This window comes from Pristiophorus japonicus, chromosome 16, assembly GCF_044704955.1.
Source record: "Pristiophorus japonicus isolate sPriJap1 chromosome 16, sPriJap1.hap1, whole genome shotgun sequence".
NCBI lineage: Eukaryota > Metazoa > Chordata > Chondrichthyes > Pristiophoridae > Pristiophorus > Pristiophorus japonicus.
In genome coordinates, this window is record NC_091992.1 from 58,749,943 (window position 1) to 58,763,969 (window position 14,027).

A 14,027-nucleotide genomic window follows, 5' to 3' on the forward strand; every position below is an offset into this window, starting at 1 on the left:
CCAAGTGTAATGTAGCCAAGTTTGCTGATGATACAAAGATGAGTGGGAAAGCAAATTGTAAGGACACACAAAATCTGCAAAGGGATATAGACAGGCTAAGTGAGGCAGATGGAGAATAATTGGGAAAATGTGAGGTTATCCACTTTGGTAGAAAAAATAGAAAAGCAAATTATAATGTAAATGGAGAAAAATTGAAAAGTGCTGCAGTACAGAGGGACCTGGGGGTCCTTGAAATACAAAATTAGTATGCAGGTACAGCAAGAAATCAGGAAGGCAAATGGACTGTTGGCCTTTATTGCAAGGGGGATGGAATATAAAAGCAGAAGTCCTGCTACAACTGTACAGGACTTCTGTACGCAATCCTCCAGGTGAGGCCACACCTGGAGAATTGTGTAGTTTGTCTCCGTATTTACGGCAGGATGTATTTGCATTGGAGGCTGTTCAGAGAAGGTTCACTAGGTTGATTCCGGAGATGAGGGGGTTGACTTATGAAGGTAGGTTGGGCCTATACTCACTGGAGTTCAGAAAAATGAGAGATGATCTTATCGAAACATACAAGGTAATGAGGGGGCTCGACAAGGTGGATGCATAGGGGATATTTCCACTCAGAAAACTAAAACTAGGGGACATAGTCTCAGAATAATGGGCCGCCCATTAAAAACTGAGATGAGGCCGAATTTCTTCTCTCAGAGGGTTGTAAATCTGTGGAATTCTGTGTCCCAGAGAGCTGTGAAGGCTGGGTCATTGAATATATTTAAGGCAGAGATAGACAGATTTTTTGAGCGAAAAGGGAATAAAGTGTTATGGAGAGCGGGCAGGGAAGTAGAGCCAAGTCCATGATCAGATCAGCCATGATCTTACTGAATGGCGGAGCAGGCTCGAGGGGCCAGGTGGCCTACTCCTGATCCTATTTCTTATGTTCTATGACTGAGGATGCTGCCTTCAAGTTGCAACATGATGATCAGGATGAGGAGTGGGCCAAGAATAGACCCTTGAGGGTCTCCAGAAGTAATGTTGTGGGCCAGAAAGGGAAGCCATTGTTGGAAATGCTGTGGCTATGATCAAATAGCTGGGTGTGTATACCAAGCAAGGGTAATCCTTCAGTCAGACAATGGTGGAATTCTTAGCGAAGGAAGGTGTGATGAACCATGTTGACAACTACAGAGAAGATAGTGAACAAGTTAGTCCCAAAGGATGTCACCTGTGACTTTGTTATTTTGGTGCTGAGGAAGGATGGAGAGATTCAGAATTAACCTTTTTCTTGGAGCTCCATCCACCACTACTCATATAGTAGCACGATGAATAGAATTGCAAAGACTACAGGAAGATTGAGGATATTTTTAAAGTTATTTTGCAGTCAGGCAACCAAATGCCAAGTGTTGACATCTTACTCAATAAGAGACAAAAGGCCTGAACTGCTGTACCCATTTGTACTATAGTTTTCTCCTTTTTAAACACCTGAAATGATATATCTGTCTGCCCATACTAGTAGGGGTGCAAATATATCTGATTCGATCAAATAATTCTCCAGCTGTGAGTCAAAGTGCTTAGAGTCCACGTTAGTGCTGGCACAACTTAGTAATTTGATATCACCCCCCACCACTGGGAAAACAAAAATCAATCATCACCTACTGATCTAACTAGTCATGGTGACTGCCATCATACTACAAATCAATAAAGTAACACCATCAAAAGGTGGAATTACTCACACCTTTAAGAGATATCCACTTTTTTCCCCTATCGTGCAAGGTGAACAATGCTTCATGTACAGTGCTTGATCACCAGTTTTGATAAAGATTTTTTTAAAAATCATTCCTCCCATGCAGGTAATACCCAGCTTGACAAATCAAACTTTTAAATTTTGTAAAAATGTATTTTCACTGCATGCCTTATATACAGTCTTGTTATACAGGTGCAGCGTCGAGAGTCCAGAATCCAGACCCGAATTTTAGGCGCTGCACCTGTACTGCAATGCATGGTCAGTGTGCCCTGTCCTGTCTGAAGTAATTACAAAACAACATGTATTTATATAGCACCTTTAATGTAGTAAAACCTCCCAAGGCACTTCACAGCAGTATTATAAAGACATAAAATTGACACCAGCCATATAAAGGAAAAATTAGGGCAAATGACCAAAAGCTTGGTCAAAGAAGTAGGTTTTAAGGAGTGTTTGAGAGGAAAGAGTGGTAGAGAGGCAGGGAGGGAGTTCTAGAGCTTAGGGCCTAAGCAGAAGACACAGCCACCAATGGTTGAGCAATTATAATCAGGGATGTTTAGGAGGGCAGAATTAGAGGAGCACAGACATCTCGGTGGGGTTGTCAGGCTGGAGGAGATTAGAGGTAGGGAAGGGGAGAGGCCATGAAGGGATGTGAAAACAAGGGCGAGAATTTTGAAAGAGGCGTTACTTAACCAGGAGCTAATGTAGGTCAGCGAGCACAAAGGTGATGGGTGAGCAGGACTTGGTGCATGTTAGGACAGGGGCAGCTGAGTTTTGGATGATCTCAAGTTACATAGGGTAGAATGTGGGAGGCCAGCCAGAAGTGCATGGTCAAGTCTAGAGTAGAAGTCTAAAAGCAAACATTCCACCAATTTTTACAACACCAAGGTATCAGATTTCCACTTACAAGTTGACATCAATAACTAAAACAGAGTTTTAGCAGCAGGTTGTTGTCCTTGATACTGAATGCTATTGCCCTTTACCAGCCTCAGTGCAGCAGGAGGCAGTGATAATGTACACTACAGTTCACAAGGAACTGGTCAGATGTGACCTATCTGCATCAGGTATCTCATCAGCCGGTTTGCTGATTCTCTTCTGACACGGGATTGTTGCTCGGTGCCTACTCCGGACACTCCACATTGTTGGCTACCTTTCAGCAACGACACCCTTGAGCTTTGCAGCTCTCCCAAGCATCCGTAACCCTCACTTCCTTCAAACACATCTCTCTCCGGCCCTGCCTCTGGCTCCACGCACTCCCTCTAAAATCTTTCCTGCCTCCTATCCCCTTTGTAAATCTCGGTGGTGAATGCTGCGAGGAACGGTTGGCTAGTCAGGTAGGCAACACCAGTTCTGCAATGTCTTAAAGTTCTCGTGCTTTGGGGACCGATCCAGCAGCGGAAATAGGCAGCAGCTCACAGCTTCAGGCTAACTATCTGACCTCGGCCTGGCCAGGATAAGATTTAGGAGGAATGAATACCCATTTCCCCCTTGGCTGAGGGTGTCCCGGGAATGCCTTTTGCACAGCATGAAGCAGCGGGGCTGGAAACCTGAGCCCACTAACTATAACCGGGCCAAGCGCAGGCGAAGGGCCAAGGCCACATTGCAAGGCCAGCAAGGTAGGAGTTAGCGGGGGGGGGGGGGGGGAAGCCAGGCCCGGGGCACGTCCCACACCCGCACCTGTCCCCGCCGGCGGCGGCGGCCGCCACCGACTCCTGGGCTTTCAAGGTGGCGGCCTCGGGTGAGGCTGCAAGGCCGCCTGGCCCTGGACAGAAGGAGGGCCTCGGGTGTGGGTGTGGGTGTGGGTGTGGGTGTGGGTGGTTTTCCAGCTCCCTCCCTTTCCCCCACCCCCGGCCTCTTACCTGTGAGCAAACCGAGAAGCTCCTACCGAGGGCGGTGGCGGGCCGGGAGACGCGGGACAACATGTCTGACGGCGGCCGGGCTCCGAGATGCAGTGACTCCAACGACCTCCAGTGAGCCACAGGGTGCACCCAAACCTGTTACCCTCCCGCCGCCGATCCGACCAATCGCTGCCGCCGTCTGCCCTCGCCCTCCTTTCCCATTGGCTGGCGCCGCCGCTGCTGACAGCTGACACGTGGTATCACCCGCCCCCCCCCGAGTCCTGCGCGTCACGTTCGGTTGACGCGCAACGCCCGGGCCGGTCGGTGATTGGTGCTCCGCTGCGCCGCGGCTCATCATCCTTTGGCGGACACGGCTGTCAATCAAAGCCGATGTGGGCACTGCGCGATCAGCGCATGCGCCTATGTAGCTAACCCCCGCCCCCTTCCAATAACGTCACTTCATGGATACCACTCAACTCAAGAGCCTAGCAACTGATGAGGATGGTTGGGCCAGAGCAGCGGTAGCAGCTTTTGGAAGTGTGTATAAGTGTAGTCCCTCACCACCCGACAATTCATTACTTTCACCTTTATTTTCGGAATGGCTGGAATCATATTTTGTGATGCAACAGAGCTCTACAATATGCTGAATCAGCACACAAAGTACTCCAGACTGACAGAGCCTATTTATCTCTATTTAGTTGGTGAGTATAACAACAACTCGTAGTTCTATGTAGCACCTTTAATGTAGTAAAACCTGCCAATGTGCTTCGCAACAGCGTTATAAAACACTAAGCCATATACTGTTAGGGCAGATGACCAAAAACTCGGTCAAAGAGATAGGTTTTTAGGACTGACTTAAAGGAGGAGAGAGAGATAGAGAGGAGAGGTTTCGGGAGGGATTTCCAGAGATTAGGACCGTGGCAGCTGAAGGCACGGCCATCAATAGTTGAGCGATTAAATTCGAGAAGGCTCAAGAGGCCAGAATTAGAGGAATGCAGATATCTCTGAGGGTTGTAGGGTTGGAGGAGGTTACAGAGATAGGGAGGGTTTTAAAATTGAGGCGTTGCTTAACTGGGAGTCAATGTATGTTAACGAGAGAATGTGAGCACTAGAGCATGATTACACTACCAAAATGTTATTCAACATACCAGATATTGGTACTTGCTTCATTGGAACATAGGAATTGCTGGACGAAAAAAAAGACCCAGGATCATCTAGTTCGCCTTCATTCACCTGATACAATGATAATTGGGGCCTCCAGCTTGAAGGCCCTGACCTGCGTGAGAACACCAGCAGCAGGTCGAGGCCATGGGGGGAGTGGAGGTGCGGCGGTCTGGGAGCACCGTGGAGGCATGCCATGGCAGCGAAGAGTGACGTCATCAGGGTCCAGGAACGTGGGCAGATACGGCAGGTGCGGCGAGAGACTGTGGAGGGATGTGATTGGGGCCCAGGAGAGGCGTGAGTTCAGGGCCAGGGGCAACACGGGCCAGCCCAGACTGCGATATGTGTGCGCACTAGGTCCGTGCAGCAGAGCAGGTTTCCAGTCGTCTTGGATAACCCTTGCCACTGGACCAAGGCCTAGCTCTGTCAAGCCCATGTGGTGGCTGGTGTGCAACGGCCTCCACACGTTAAAAAAAATCCACGCACAGGCATCTTCCACCCTTCGGGATGTAGTTCGGGATCTGGAATATTAGGTCCTTCATTGAAATACCTGTGAACTCATCCTTTTTTGGCATGGAAGCAAGTCATCCTTGTTTCGAGGGACCACCTATGATGATGATGATGACAATGATAATGGAGTTGTTGACGAATGACAACAATCAATCTCATTATTTTACTACAGATCCAGAACATGAGGAACATCCCCAGTGGTGGAGAGCTTGGGTAACCATAGGTCCAAAATTACCTTGTTTCCTCAAATTATTCATGTAGGCTTCCAGGGTCATTTGCCCACTACTTTTCTTCCCCTCCCAAATTTCTTCCCTCTCTTCTTTTGCATTCTCCACACACTGCAGAAGTTTGCCCTTCTTGACCTATTGGTCTTGGGTAATTTCATCATTAACTTGAAGAATGGGATGCTACGAAGTTGTTTTTTGATGCATGATTTGCTGCTGTAAAAGTTGGTCAGTATACTTCCTCTACCGTTCACGTTCCCTCCCAGTCCCAGTATTCTGTTCTTTGATGGCCTTAGGTAATATAAGTTACCTTACAAAACTACTGGACCTGCTGTTGGTAAATAGATTTTTTCTCGATAAGCTACTAGTGTTCTTATTAGGGGGAAAAAAAAAGAAAGAGGATAAAATATCAAAAACGAGTTGAATATACATCACGAGTCAAAACCAAATGTAATCTTTAGCTGAAGCAATGTTAGAGAGTGGGGAGTAGTTAGACCAGGGCATGCAAATAGAATCCAGTCCTCATTTTAAACAACAACAACTTGTATTTATATAGCGCCTTTAACATCGTGAAACGTCCCAAGGCGCTTCACAAGAGTGTTACGAGATTTAAAAATTTGACACCGAGCCACATACATAGAAATTAGCGCAGGAAAGAGGTATGTTTTAAGCAGCGTCTTGAAGGAGGAAAGAGAGGTAGAGAGGCGGAGAGGTTTAGGCAGGGAGTTCCAGAGCTTGGGGCCTAGGCAACAGAAGGCACGGCCACCAATGGTTGAGTGATTATAATCAGGGATGCTCAAGAGGGCAGAATTAGAGGAGCACAGACATCTCGAGGGATTGTGGGGCTGGAGGACATTACGGAGATAGGGAGGGGCGAGGCCATGGAGGGATTTGAAAATAAGGATGAGAATTTTGAAATCGAGGCATTGCTTAACCGGAAGCCAATGGTATGTTGCCTCCCTGGTGCAAAGGTCAAGATGTCTCGGAGCGGCTGCAGAGCACTCATAAGAACATAAGAATTAGGAACAGGAGTAGGCCATCCAGCCCCTCGAGCCTGCTCCGCCATTCAACAAGATCATGGCTGATCTGGCCGTGGACTCAGCTCCACTTACCCGCCCGCTCCCCGTAGCCCTTAATTCCCTTATTGAGAGGGAGGGTGAACAGCCAGTTGTCGTGGTACATGTAGGTACCAACGATATAGGTAAGAAGCAGGAAGAGGTCCTACAAGCTGAATTTAGGGAGCTAGGAGCTAAATTAAAAAGTAGGACCTCAAAGGTAGTAATCTCTGGATTGCTACCATTGCCACGTGCTAATCAGAGTAGAGGGAGCAGGATAGTTAGAATATTTACGTGGCTTGAGCAGTGGTGCAAGAGGGAGGGATTCAAATTCCTGGGACATTGGAATCAGTTCTGGGGGAAGTGGGACCTGTACAAAAGGGACGGTCTGCACTTGGGCAGGACTGGAACTGATGTCCTGGGGTTAACATTTGCTAATGCAGTTCGGGAGTGTTTAAACTAATATGGCAGGGGGCTGGGAACCTATGCAGCAAGACAGGGCGAAGTAATATGGAGTTAGAAACAGATGGTAGAAAGGTAAAAAGCAATAGTGGAAGGCCGAGTTAACAAAGGCAAGAAACAAAAAGGGCCACACTACATCATAATTCTACAAGGACAAAGGGTGTTAAAAAAAAAACAAGCCTGAAGGCTTTGTGTCTTAATGCAAGGAGTATCCGTAACAAGATGGATTAATTAACTGTGCAAATAGATGTTAACAGATATGATGTGATTGGGATTACAGAGACGTGGCTCCAGGATGATCAGGGCTGGGAACTCAACATCCAAGGGTATTCAACATTCAGGAAGGATAGAATAAAAGGAAAAAGAGTGGTGTAGCATTGCTGGTTAAAGAGGAGATTAATGCAATAGTTAGGAAGGACATTAGCTTAGATGATGTTGAATCTAGGGGCCCAAGTTTCCATATGATTCGCGCCTGATTTTTAGGAGCAACTGGTGGAGAACGGACTATTTTAGAAATCGCAATTCTCCACATTTTTTTTTCTACAGTTCTAGTTTAGAACAGAATTTTTTTCTTCAAAAGGGGGCGTGTCCGGCCACTGACGCCTGATTTGAAAGTTTCCACAGTGAAAATGTACTCCAAACTAAAGTAGAATGGAACCAGTGAAGATTTTTGTAGAACTGAAAAAACCTGTTCTACACATTAAAAAATCAGACGCAGGTTACAAATTTGGCGTCCAGAACGAGGTGGGGGGGGGGAAGGGAACTCATTAAATTCGACAATAAATTCTTATTTATACTTCGACAAATATTATACAAATAAATTCAACCTGAATAAAAGCCGTTCGTGTCGCCGGGAGAGAGGGGGAGAGAGAGAGGGGGAGAGAGAGAGAGAGAGAGAGAGAGAGAGAGAGAGAGAGAGAGAGGTCTGGTCTGGTCGGCGGGGGGTGGGGGGGGTGGTGGGGGAAGCGGGTATCGGGTCTGGTCGGCGGGGGGGGGGAGCGGGTGTCAGGTCTGGTCTGGTCGGCGTGGGAGGGGGGGTGGAGGGGGGAGCGGGTGTCGGGTCTGGTCCGGTCCGGAGGCAGGGGGGAGCGGGTGGCGGGGGGTGGGGGGAGCAGTAGTTGGCCGTGGGAGGAGCCTTATTCATGCAGCCCCAGTGAGGCCATTCAGCCAGGGCTAGGGGCTGCGTGCTTCGGGCCCCTCCCACACAGTTCGGCGCCTGGAGCTACTGCACTTGCGTGCCGACTGTAGCGCGCATGTGCAGAGGTCCCGGCACTGTTTTCAGTGCAGGGACCTGGCTCCGCACCTCCCCCCCACAGCTCGTGCTGGCTGCGCCGAGGGCCAGAGGACCTGTAAGTAGGTGGAGAATACCGAGGATTTTTTTAGGCGCCGTTTTAGGCGCGAAAAACGGGCGCCCAGCTCGGAGGGGCGCCTGTTTTTTTTCTTGTGGAAACTTGGGCCCTATATGGGTAGAGCTGCAGAACACCAAAGGGCAAAAAACGTTAGTGGGAGTTGTGTACAGATCTCCAAACAGTAGTAGTGATGTTGGGGAGGGCATCAAACAGGAAATTAAGGGTGCATGCAATAAAGGTGCAGCAGTTATCATGGGTGACTTTAATATGCATATAGATTGGGCTAACCAAACTGGAAGCAATACGGTGGAGGAGGATTTCCTGGAGTGCATAAGGGATGGTTTTCTAGACCAATATGTCGAGGAACCAACTAGAGGGGAGGCCATCTTAGACTGGGTGTTGTGTAATGAGAGAGGATTAATTAGCAATCTCTTTGTGCGAGGCCCCTTGGGGAAGAGTGACCATAATATGGTGGAATTCTACATTAGGATGGAGAATGAAACCGTTAATTCAGAGACCATGGTCCAGAACTTAAAGAAGGGTAACTTTGAAGGTATGAGGCGTGAATTGGCTAGGATAGATTGGCGAATGATACTTAAGGGGTTGACAGTGGATGGGCAATGGCAGACATTTAGAGACCGCATGGATGAACTACAACAATTGTACATCCCTGTCTGGCGTAAAAGTAAAAAAGGGAAGGTGGCTCAACCGTGGCTATCAAAGGAAATCAGGGATAGTATTAAAGCCAAGAAAGTGGCATACAAATTGGCCAGAAATAGCAGCGAACCCTGGGACTGAGAGAAATTTAGAACTCAGCAGAGGAGGACAAAGGGTTTGATTAGGGCAGGGAAAATAGAGTACGAGAGGAAGCTTGCAGGGAACATTAAGATGGACTGCAAAAGCTTCTATAGATATATAAAGAGAAAAAGGTTAGTAAAGACAAATGTAGGTCCCCTGCAGTCAGAATCAGGGGACGTCATAACGGTGAACAAAGAAATGGCAGACCAATTGAACAAGTACTTTGGTTGAGTATTCACTAAGGAGGACACAAACAACCTTCCGGATATAAAAGGGGTGAGAGGGTCTAGTAAGAAGGAGGAACTGAGGGAAATCCTTATTAGTCGGGAAATTGTGTTGGGGAAATTGATGGGATTGAAGGCTGATAAATCCCCAGTGTCTGCTGGTCTGCATCTCAGAGTACTTAAGGAGGTGGACTTGGAAATAGCGGATGGATTTGTGAAAGGGAAATCATGGTTGACAAATCTTCTAGAATTTTTTGAGGATGTTTCCAGTCGAGTGGACAAGGGAGAATTTGGACATTCAGAAGGCTTTCGACAAGGTCCCACAAAAGAGATTACTGTGCAAAGTCAATGCACATGGGATTGGGGGTAGTGTGCTGACATGGATTGAGAACTGATTGGCAGACAGGAAGCAAAGAGTAGGAGTAAATGGGTACTTTTCAGAATGGCAGGCAGTGCCTAGTGGGGTACCACAAGGTTCTGTGCTGGGGCCCCAGCTGTTTACATTGTACATTAATGATTTAGACGAGGGGATTAAATGTAGTATCTCCAAATTTGCAGATGACACTAAGTTGGGTGGCATTGTGAGCTGCGAGGAGGATACTATGAGGCTGCAGAGTGACTTGGATAGGTTAGGTGAGTGGGCAAATGCATGGCAGATGAAGTATAATGTGGATAAATGTGAGGTTATCCACTTTGGTGGTAAAAACAGAGAGACAGACTATTATCTGAATGGTGACAGATTAGGAAAAGGGGAGGTGCAACGAGACCTGGGTGTCATGGTACATCAGTCATTGAAGGTTGAATGCAGGTACAGCAGGCAAATGGCATGTTGGCCTTCATAGCGAGGGCATTTGAGTACAGGAGCAGGGAGGTGTACAGGGCCTTGGTAAGGCCACACCTGGAGTATTGTGTACAGTTTTGGTCTCCTAACTTGAAGAAGGACATTCTTGCTATTGAGGGAGTGCAGCGAAGGTTCACCAGACTGATTCCTGGGATGGCGGGACTGACATATCAAGAAAGACTGGATCGACTGGGCTTGTATTCACTGGAGTTCAGAAGAATGAGACGGGATCTCATAGAAACGTTCAAAATTCTGACGGGTTTAGACAGGTTCGATGCAGGAAGAATGTTCCCAATGTTGGGGAGGTCCAGAACCAGGGGTCACAGCCTAAGGATATGGGGAAGCCATTTAGGACCGAGATGAGGAGAAACTTCTTCACCCAGACAGTGGTGAACCTGTGGAATTCTCTACCACAGAAAGTTGTTGAGGCCAATTCACTAAATATATTCAAAAAGGAGTTAGATATAGTCCTTACTACTAGGGAGATCAAGGGGTATCGCGAGAAAGCAGGAATGGGGTACTGAAGTTGCATGTTCAGCCATGAACTCATTGAATGGCGGTGCAGGCTCGAAGGACCCAATGGCCTACTCCACCTATTTTCTATGTTTCTATGTTTCAGCGAGCACAGGAGTGATAGGTGAGCAGGACTTGGTGCGAGTTAGGACACGGGCTGCCGAATTTTGGATCACCTCTAGTTTATATAGGGTAGAATGTGGGAGGCCAGCCAGGAGTGCGTTGGAGTAATCAAGTCTGGAGGTAACGAAGGCATGGATGAGGGTTTTGGTGAGGGCATCAGATTTCCTTCCCTAAAGGACATTAGTGTACCAAGTAAGAAATCTGTACTTATTTTTACATAATACTTTGATTTGTAAATAGCAAAACTGGTGGAGTTTGGGATAGGGCGTAGAGTTGGCCTAAATGTCGAAGATTCGATTCAGTGCTGGCTGAGGGGAATGCAAAACAGCACCGCCACTGGCAGTAGAGTGTAATTACAGGGTGACATATTTTCACAGGTAGATTCCATTATACATGTGGACCAAAGAGATTCTGATGGGACAAAGTTGACTCAAAAGTGTAACTAAAACGTGACAAGAAGTTTATCGGGACAGTAGAATAGTGGTTAAATTACAGGACCAGTAATCCAGAGGCCTGGATCAATAATCCGGGGATAGAGTTCAAATCCCACCCGGCAGCTATGGAATTTAAGTTCAGTTAATTAAATAAATCTGGAATAAAAAGCTACTGTCTGTGATGGTGACCATGAAATTACTAGATTGTCATAAAAACTCATCTGGTTCACTAATGTCCTTTAGGGAAGGAAATCTGCCGCCCTTACCTGATCTGGCCTAAATGTGACTCCTGACCCACAGCAATGTGGTTAACACTTAACTGCCTCTGGCCCAGCGAGCCACTCAATTGTAACAAACCGCTACAAGACACAATAATAAGAATAAAACCGGAAGGACCACCCAATATCGACCTCGGCACTGGCTTCGAACGTGACCGGCACACCTAACCCACTCGACCCTGCAAAGTCCTCCTTACTAACATCTGGGGATTTGTGCCAAAATTGGGAGAGCGGTCACACAGACTCGTCAAGCAACAGCCTGACATAGTCATACTCACAGAATTATACCTTTCAGCCAATATCCCAGTCTCCTCCATCACCATCCCTGTATTGCCTGTCCCACCGGCAGGACAGACCTACCCGAGGTGGCAGCACAGTGGTATACAGTCAGGAGGGAGTTGCCTTGGGAGTCCTCAACATTGGCTCCAGGCCCCATAAAGTATTTTGTCTTCAGGTCAAGCATGGGCAAGGAAACCTCCTGCTGATTACCACCTACTGCCCTCCCTCAGCTGATGAATCAGTGCTCCTCCATGTTGAATACCACTTGGAAGAAGCACTGAGGGTAGCAAGGGCACAGAATGTATTCTGGGTGGGGGACTCCAATGTCCATCACCAAGAGTGGCTCGGCAGCACCACTACTAACTGAGCTGGCCGAGTCCTGGAGGACATAGCTGCCAGACTGGGCCTGCGACAGATGGTGAGAGAATTAACACACGGGGAAAACCTACTTGACCTCGTCCTCACCAGTCTACCTGTCGCAGATGCATCTGTCCATGTAGCAGTGACCACCGTACAGTCATTGTGGAGTTGAAGTTCTGTCCTCCATCGTGTTGTGTGGCCACCGTGCGAAATGGGATAGATTCAGAACAGATCCAGCAGCTCAAAATTGGGCATCCATGAGGCGCTGTGGGCCATCAGCAGCAACAGAATTGTATTCCACCAGAATCTGTAACCTCACAGCCCGGCATATCTCTCACTCTACCATTACCATCAAGTCAGGGTACCAAGCCTGGTTCAATGAAGAGTGCAGAAGCGCATGCCAGGAGCAATACCAGGCGCACCTAAAAATGAGGTCACAACTTGGGGAAGCTGCAACACAGGATGATGTGGATGCTAAGCAGCGGAAGCAAAATGCTATAAACAGAGCTAAGCGATCCCACAATCAACAGATCAGATCAAAGCTCTGCAGTCCTGCCACATCCATTCATGAATGGTGGTGGACCATTAAATAACTAACGGAAGGAGGAGGCTCCATGAATATCCCCATCCTTGATGATGACAGAGCCCAGCATGCAAGTGCAAAGGACAAAGCTGAAGCATTTGCAAGCATCTTCAGTCAGAAGTGCTGAGTGGATGATCCATATCGGCCTCCTCCTGAGGTCCCCACCATCACACAAGTCATTCTTCAGCCAATTCGATTCACTCCATGTGATATCAAGAAGCAGCTGAGTGCACTGGATACAGTGAAAGCTAAGGGCCTCAAAGATCCCGGCTGTTGTGCTGAAGACTTCTGCTCCAGAACTAGCTGCGCCTCTAGCCAAGCTGTTCCAGTACAGCTATAACACTGGCATCTACCTGACAGTGAATTGGCTAGAATAGCGTGGCGAGTGATACTTAAAGGGTTGACGGTGGATAGGCAATGGCAAACATTTATAGATCACATGGATAAACGTCAACAATTGTACATCCCTGTCTGGAGTAAAAATAAAACAGGGAAGTTGGCTCAACCGTGGCTAACAAGGGAAATTAAGGATAGTGTTAGATCCAAGGAAGAGGCATATAAATTGGCCACAAAAAGCAGCAAATTTAGAATTCAGCAGAGGAGGACAAAGGGTTTAATTAACAGAGAGAAAATAGAGTACGAGAGGAAGCTGGCCGGGAACATAAAAACTGACTGCAAAAGCTTTCTATAGATATGTGAAGAGAAAAAGATTAGTGAAGACAAACGTAGGTCCCTTGCAGTCAGACTCGGGTGAATTTATAATGGGGAACAAAGAAATGGCAGACCAATTGAACAAATACTTTGGTTCTGTCTTCACGAAGGAAGACACAAATAACCTTCCAGATGTACTCGGGGACCAAGGGTCTAGTGAGAAGGAGGAATTGAAAGATATCCTAATTAGGCGGGAAATTGTGTTGGGGAAATTGATGGGATTGAAGGCCGATAAATCACGGGGCCTGATTGTCTGCATCCCAGAGTACTTAAGGAAGTGGTCCTAGAAATAGTGAATGCATTGGTGATCATTTTCCATAGGAACTATCGACTCTGGATCAGTTCCAATGTACTGGAGGGTAGCTAATGTAACACCACTTTTTAAAAAAGGAGGGAGAGAGAAAACGGGTAATTATAGACCGGTTAGCCTGACATCAGTAATGGGGAAAATGTTGGAATCAATTATTAAGGATGAAATAGCAGCGCATTTGGAAAGCAGTGACAGGATCGGTCCAAGTCAGCATGGATTTATGAAAGTGAAATCATGCTTGACAAATCTTCTGGAAT

General features: G+C 47.3%; 2 protein-coding genes across 2 annotated transcripts in view; one reads left to right on the forward strand and one right to left on the reverse strand.

The window, feature by feature from the left end:
- Nucleotides 1-3,725, reverse strand: part of mdh2 (malate dehydrogenase 2, NAD (mitochondrial)) — a 40,171-nt gene extending 36,446 nt beyond the window's left edge. The window contains exon 1 of the mRNA XM_070857359.1: nucleotides 3,577-3,725. Coding sequence (XP_070713460.1) covers nucleotides 3,577-3,639 — 63 coding nt within the window. The 5' untranslated portion in view covers nucleotides 3,640-3,725. The remainder of the gene's footprint in view (nucleotides 1-3,576) is intronic.
- A 306-nt stretch (nucleotides 3,726-4,031) lies between these two features.
- Nucleotides 4,032-14,027, forward strand: part of styxl1 (serine/threonine/tyrosine interacting-like 1) — a 74,604-nt gene continuing 64,608 nt past the window's right edge. The window contains exon 1 of the mRNA XM_070857360.1: nucleotides 4,032-4,256. Within this exon, the coding sequence (XP_070713461.1) occupies nucleotides 4,154-4,256 (103 nt within the window). The 5' untranslated portion in view covers nucleotides 4,032-4,153. The remainder of the gene's footprint in view (nucleotides 4,257-14,027) is intronic.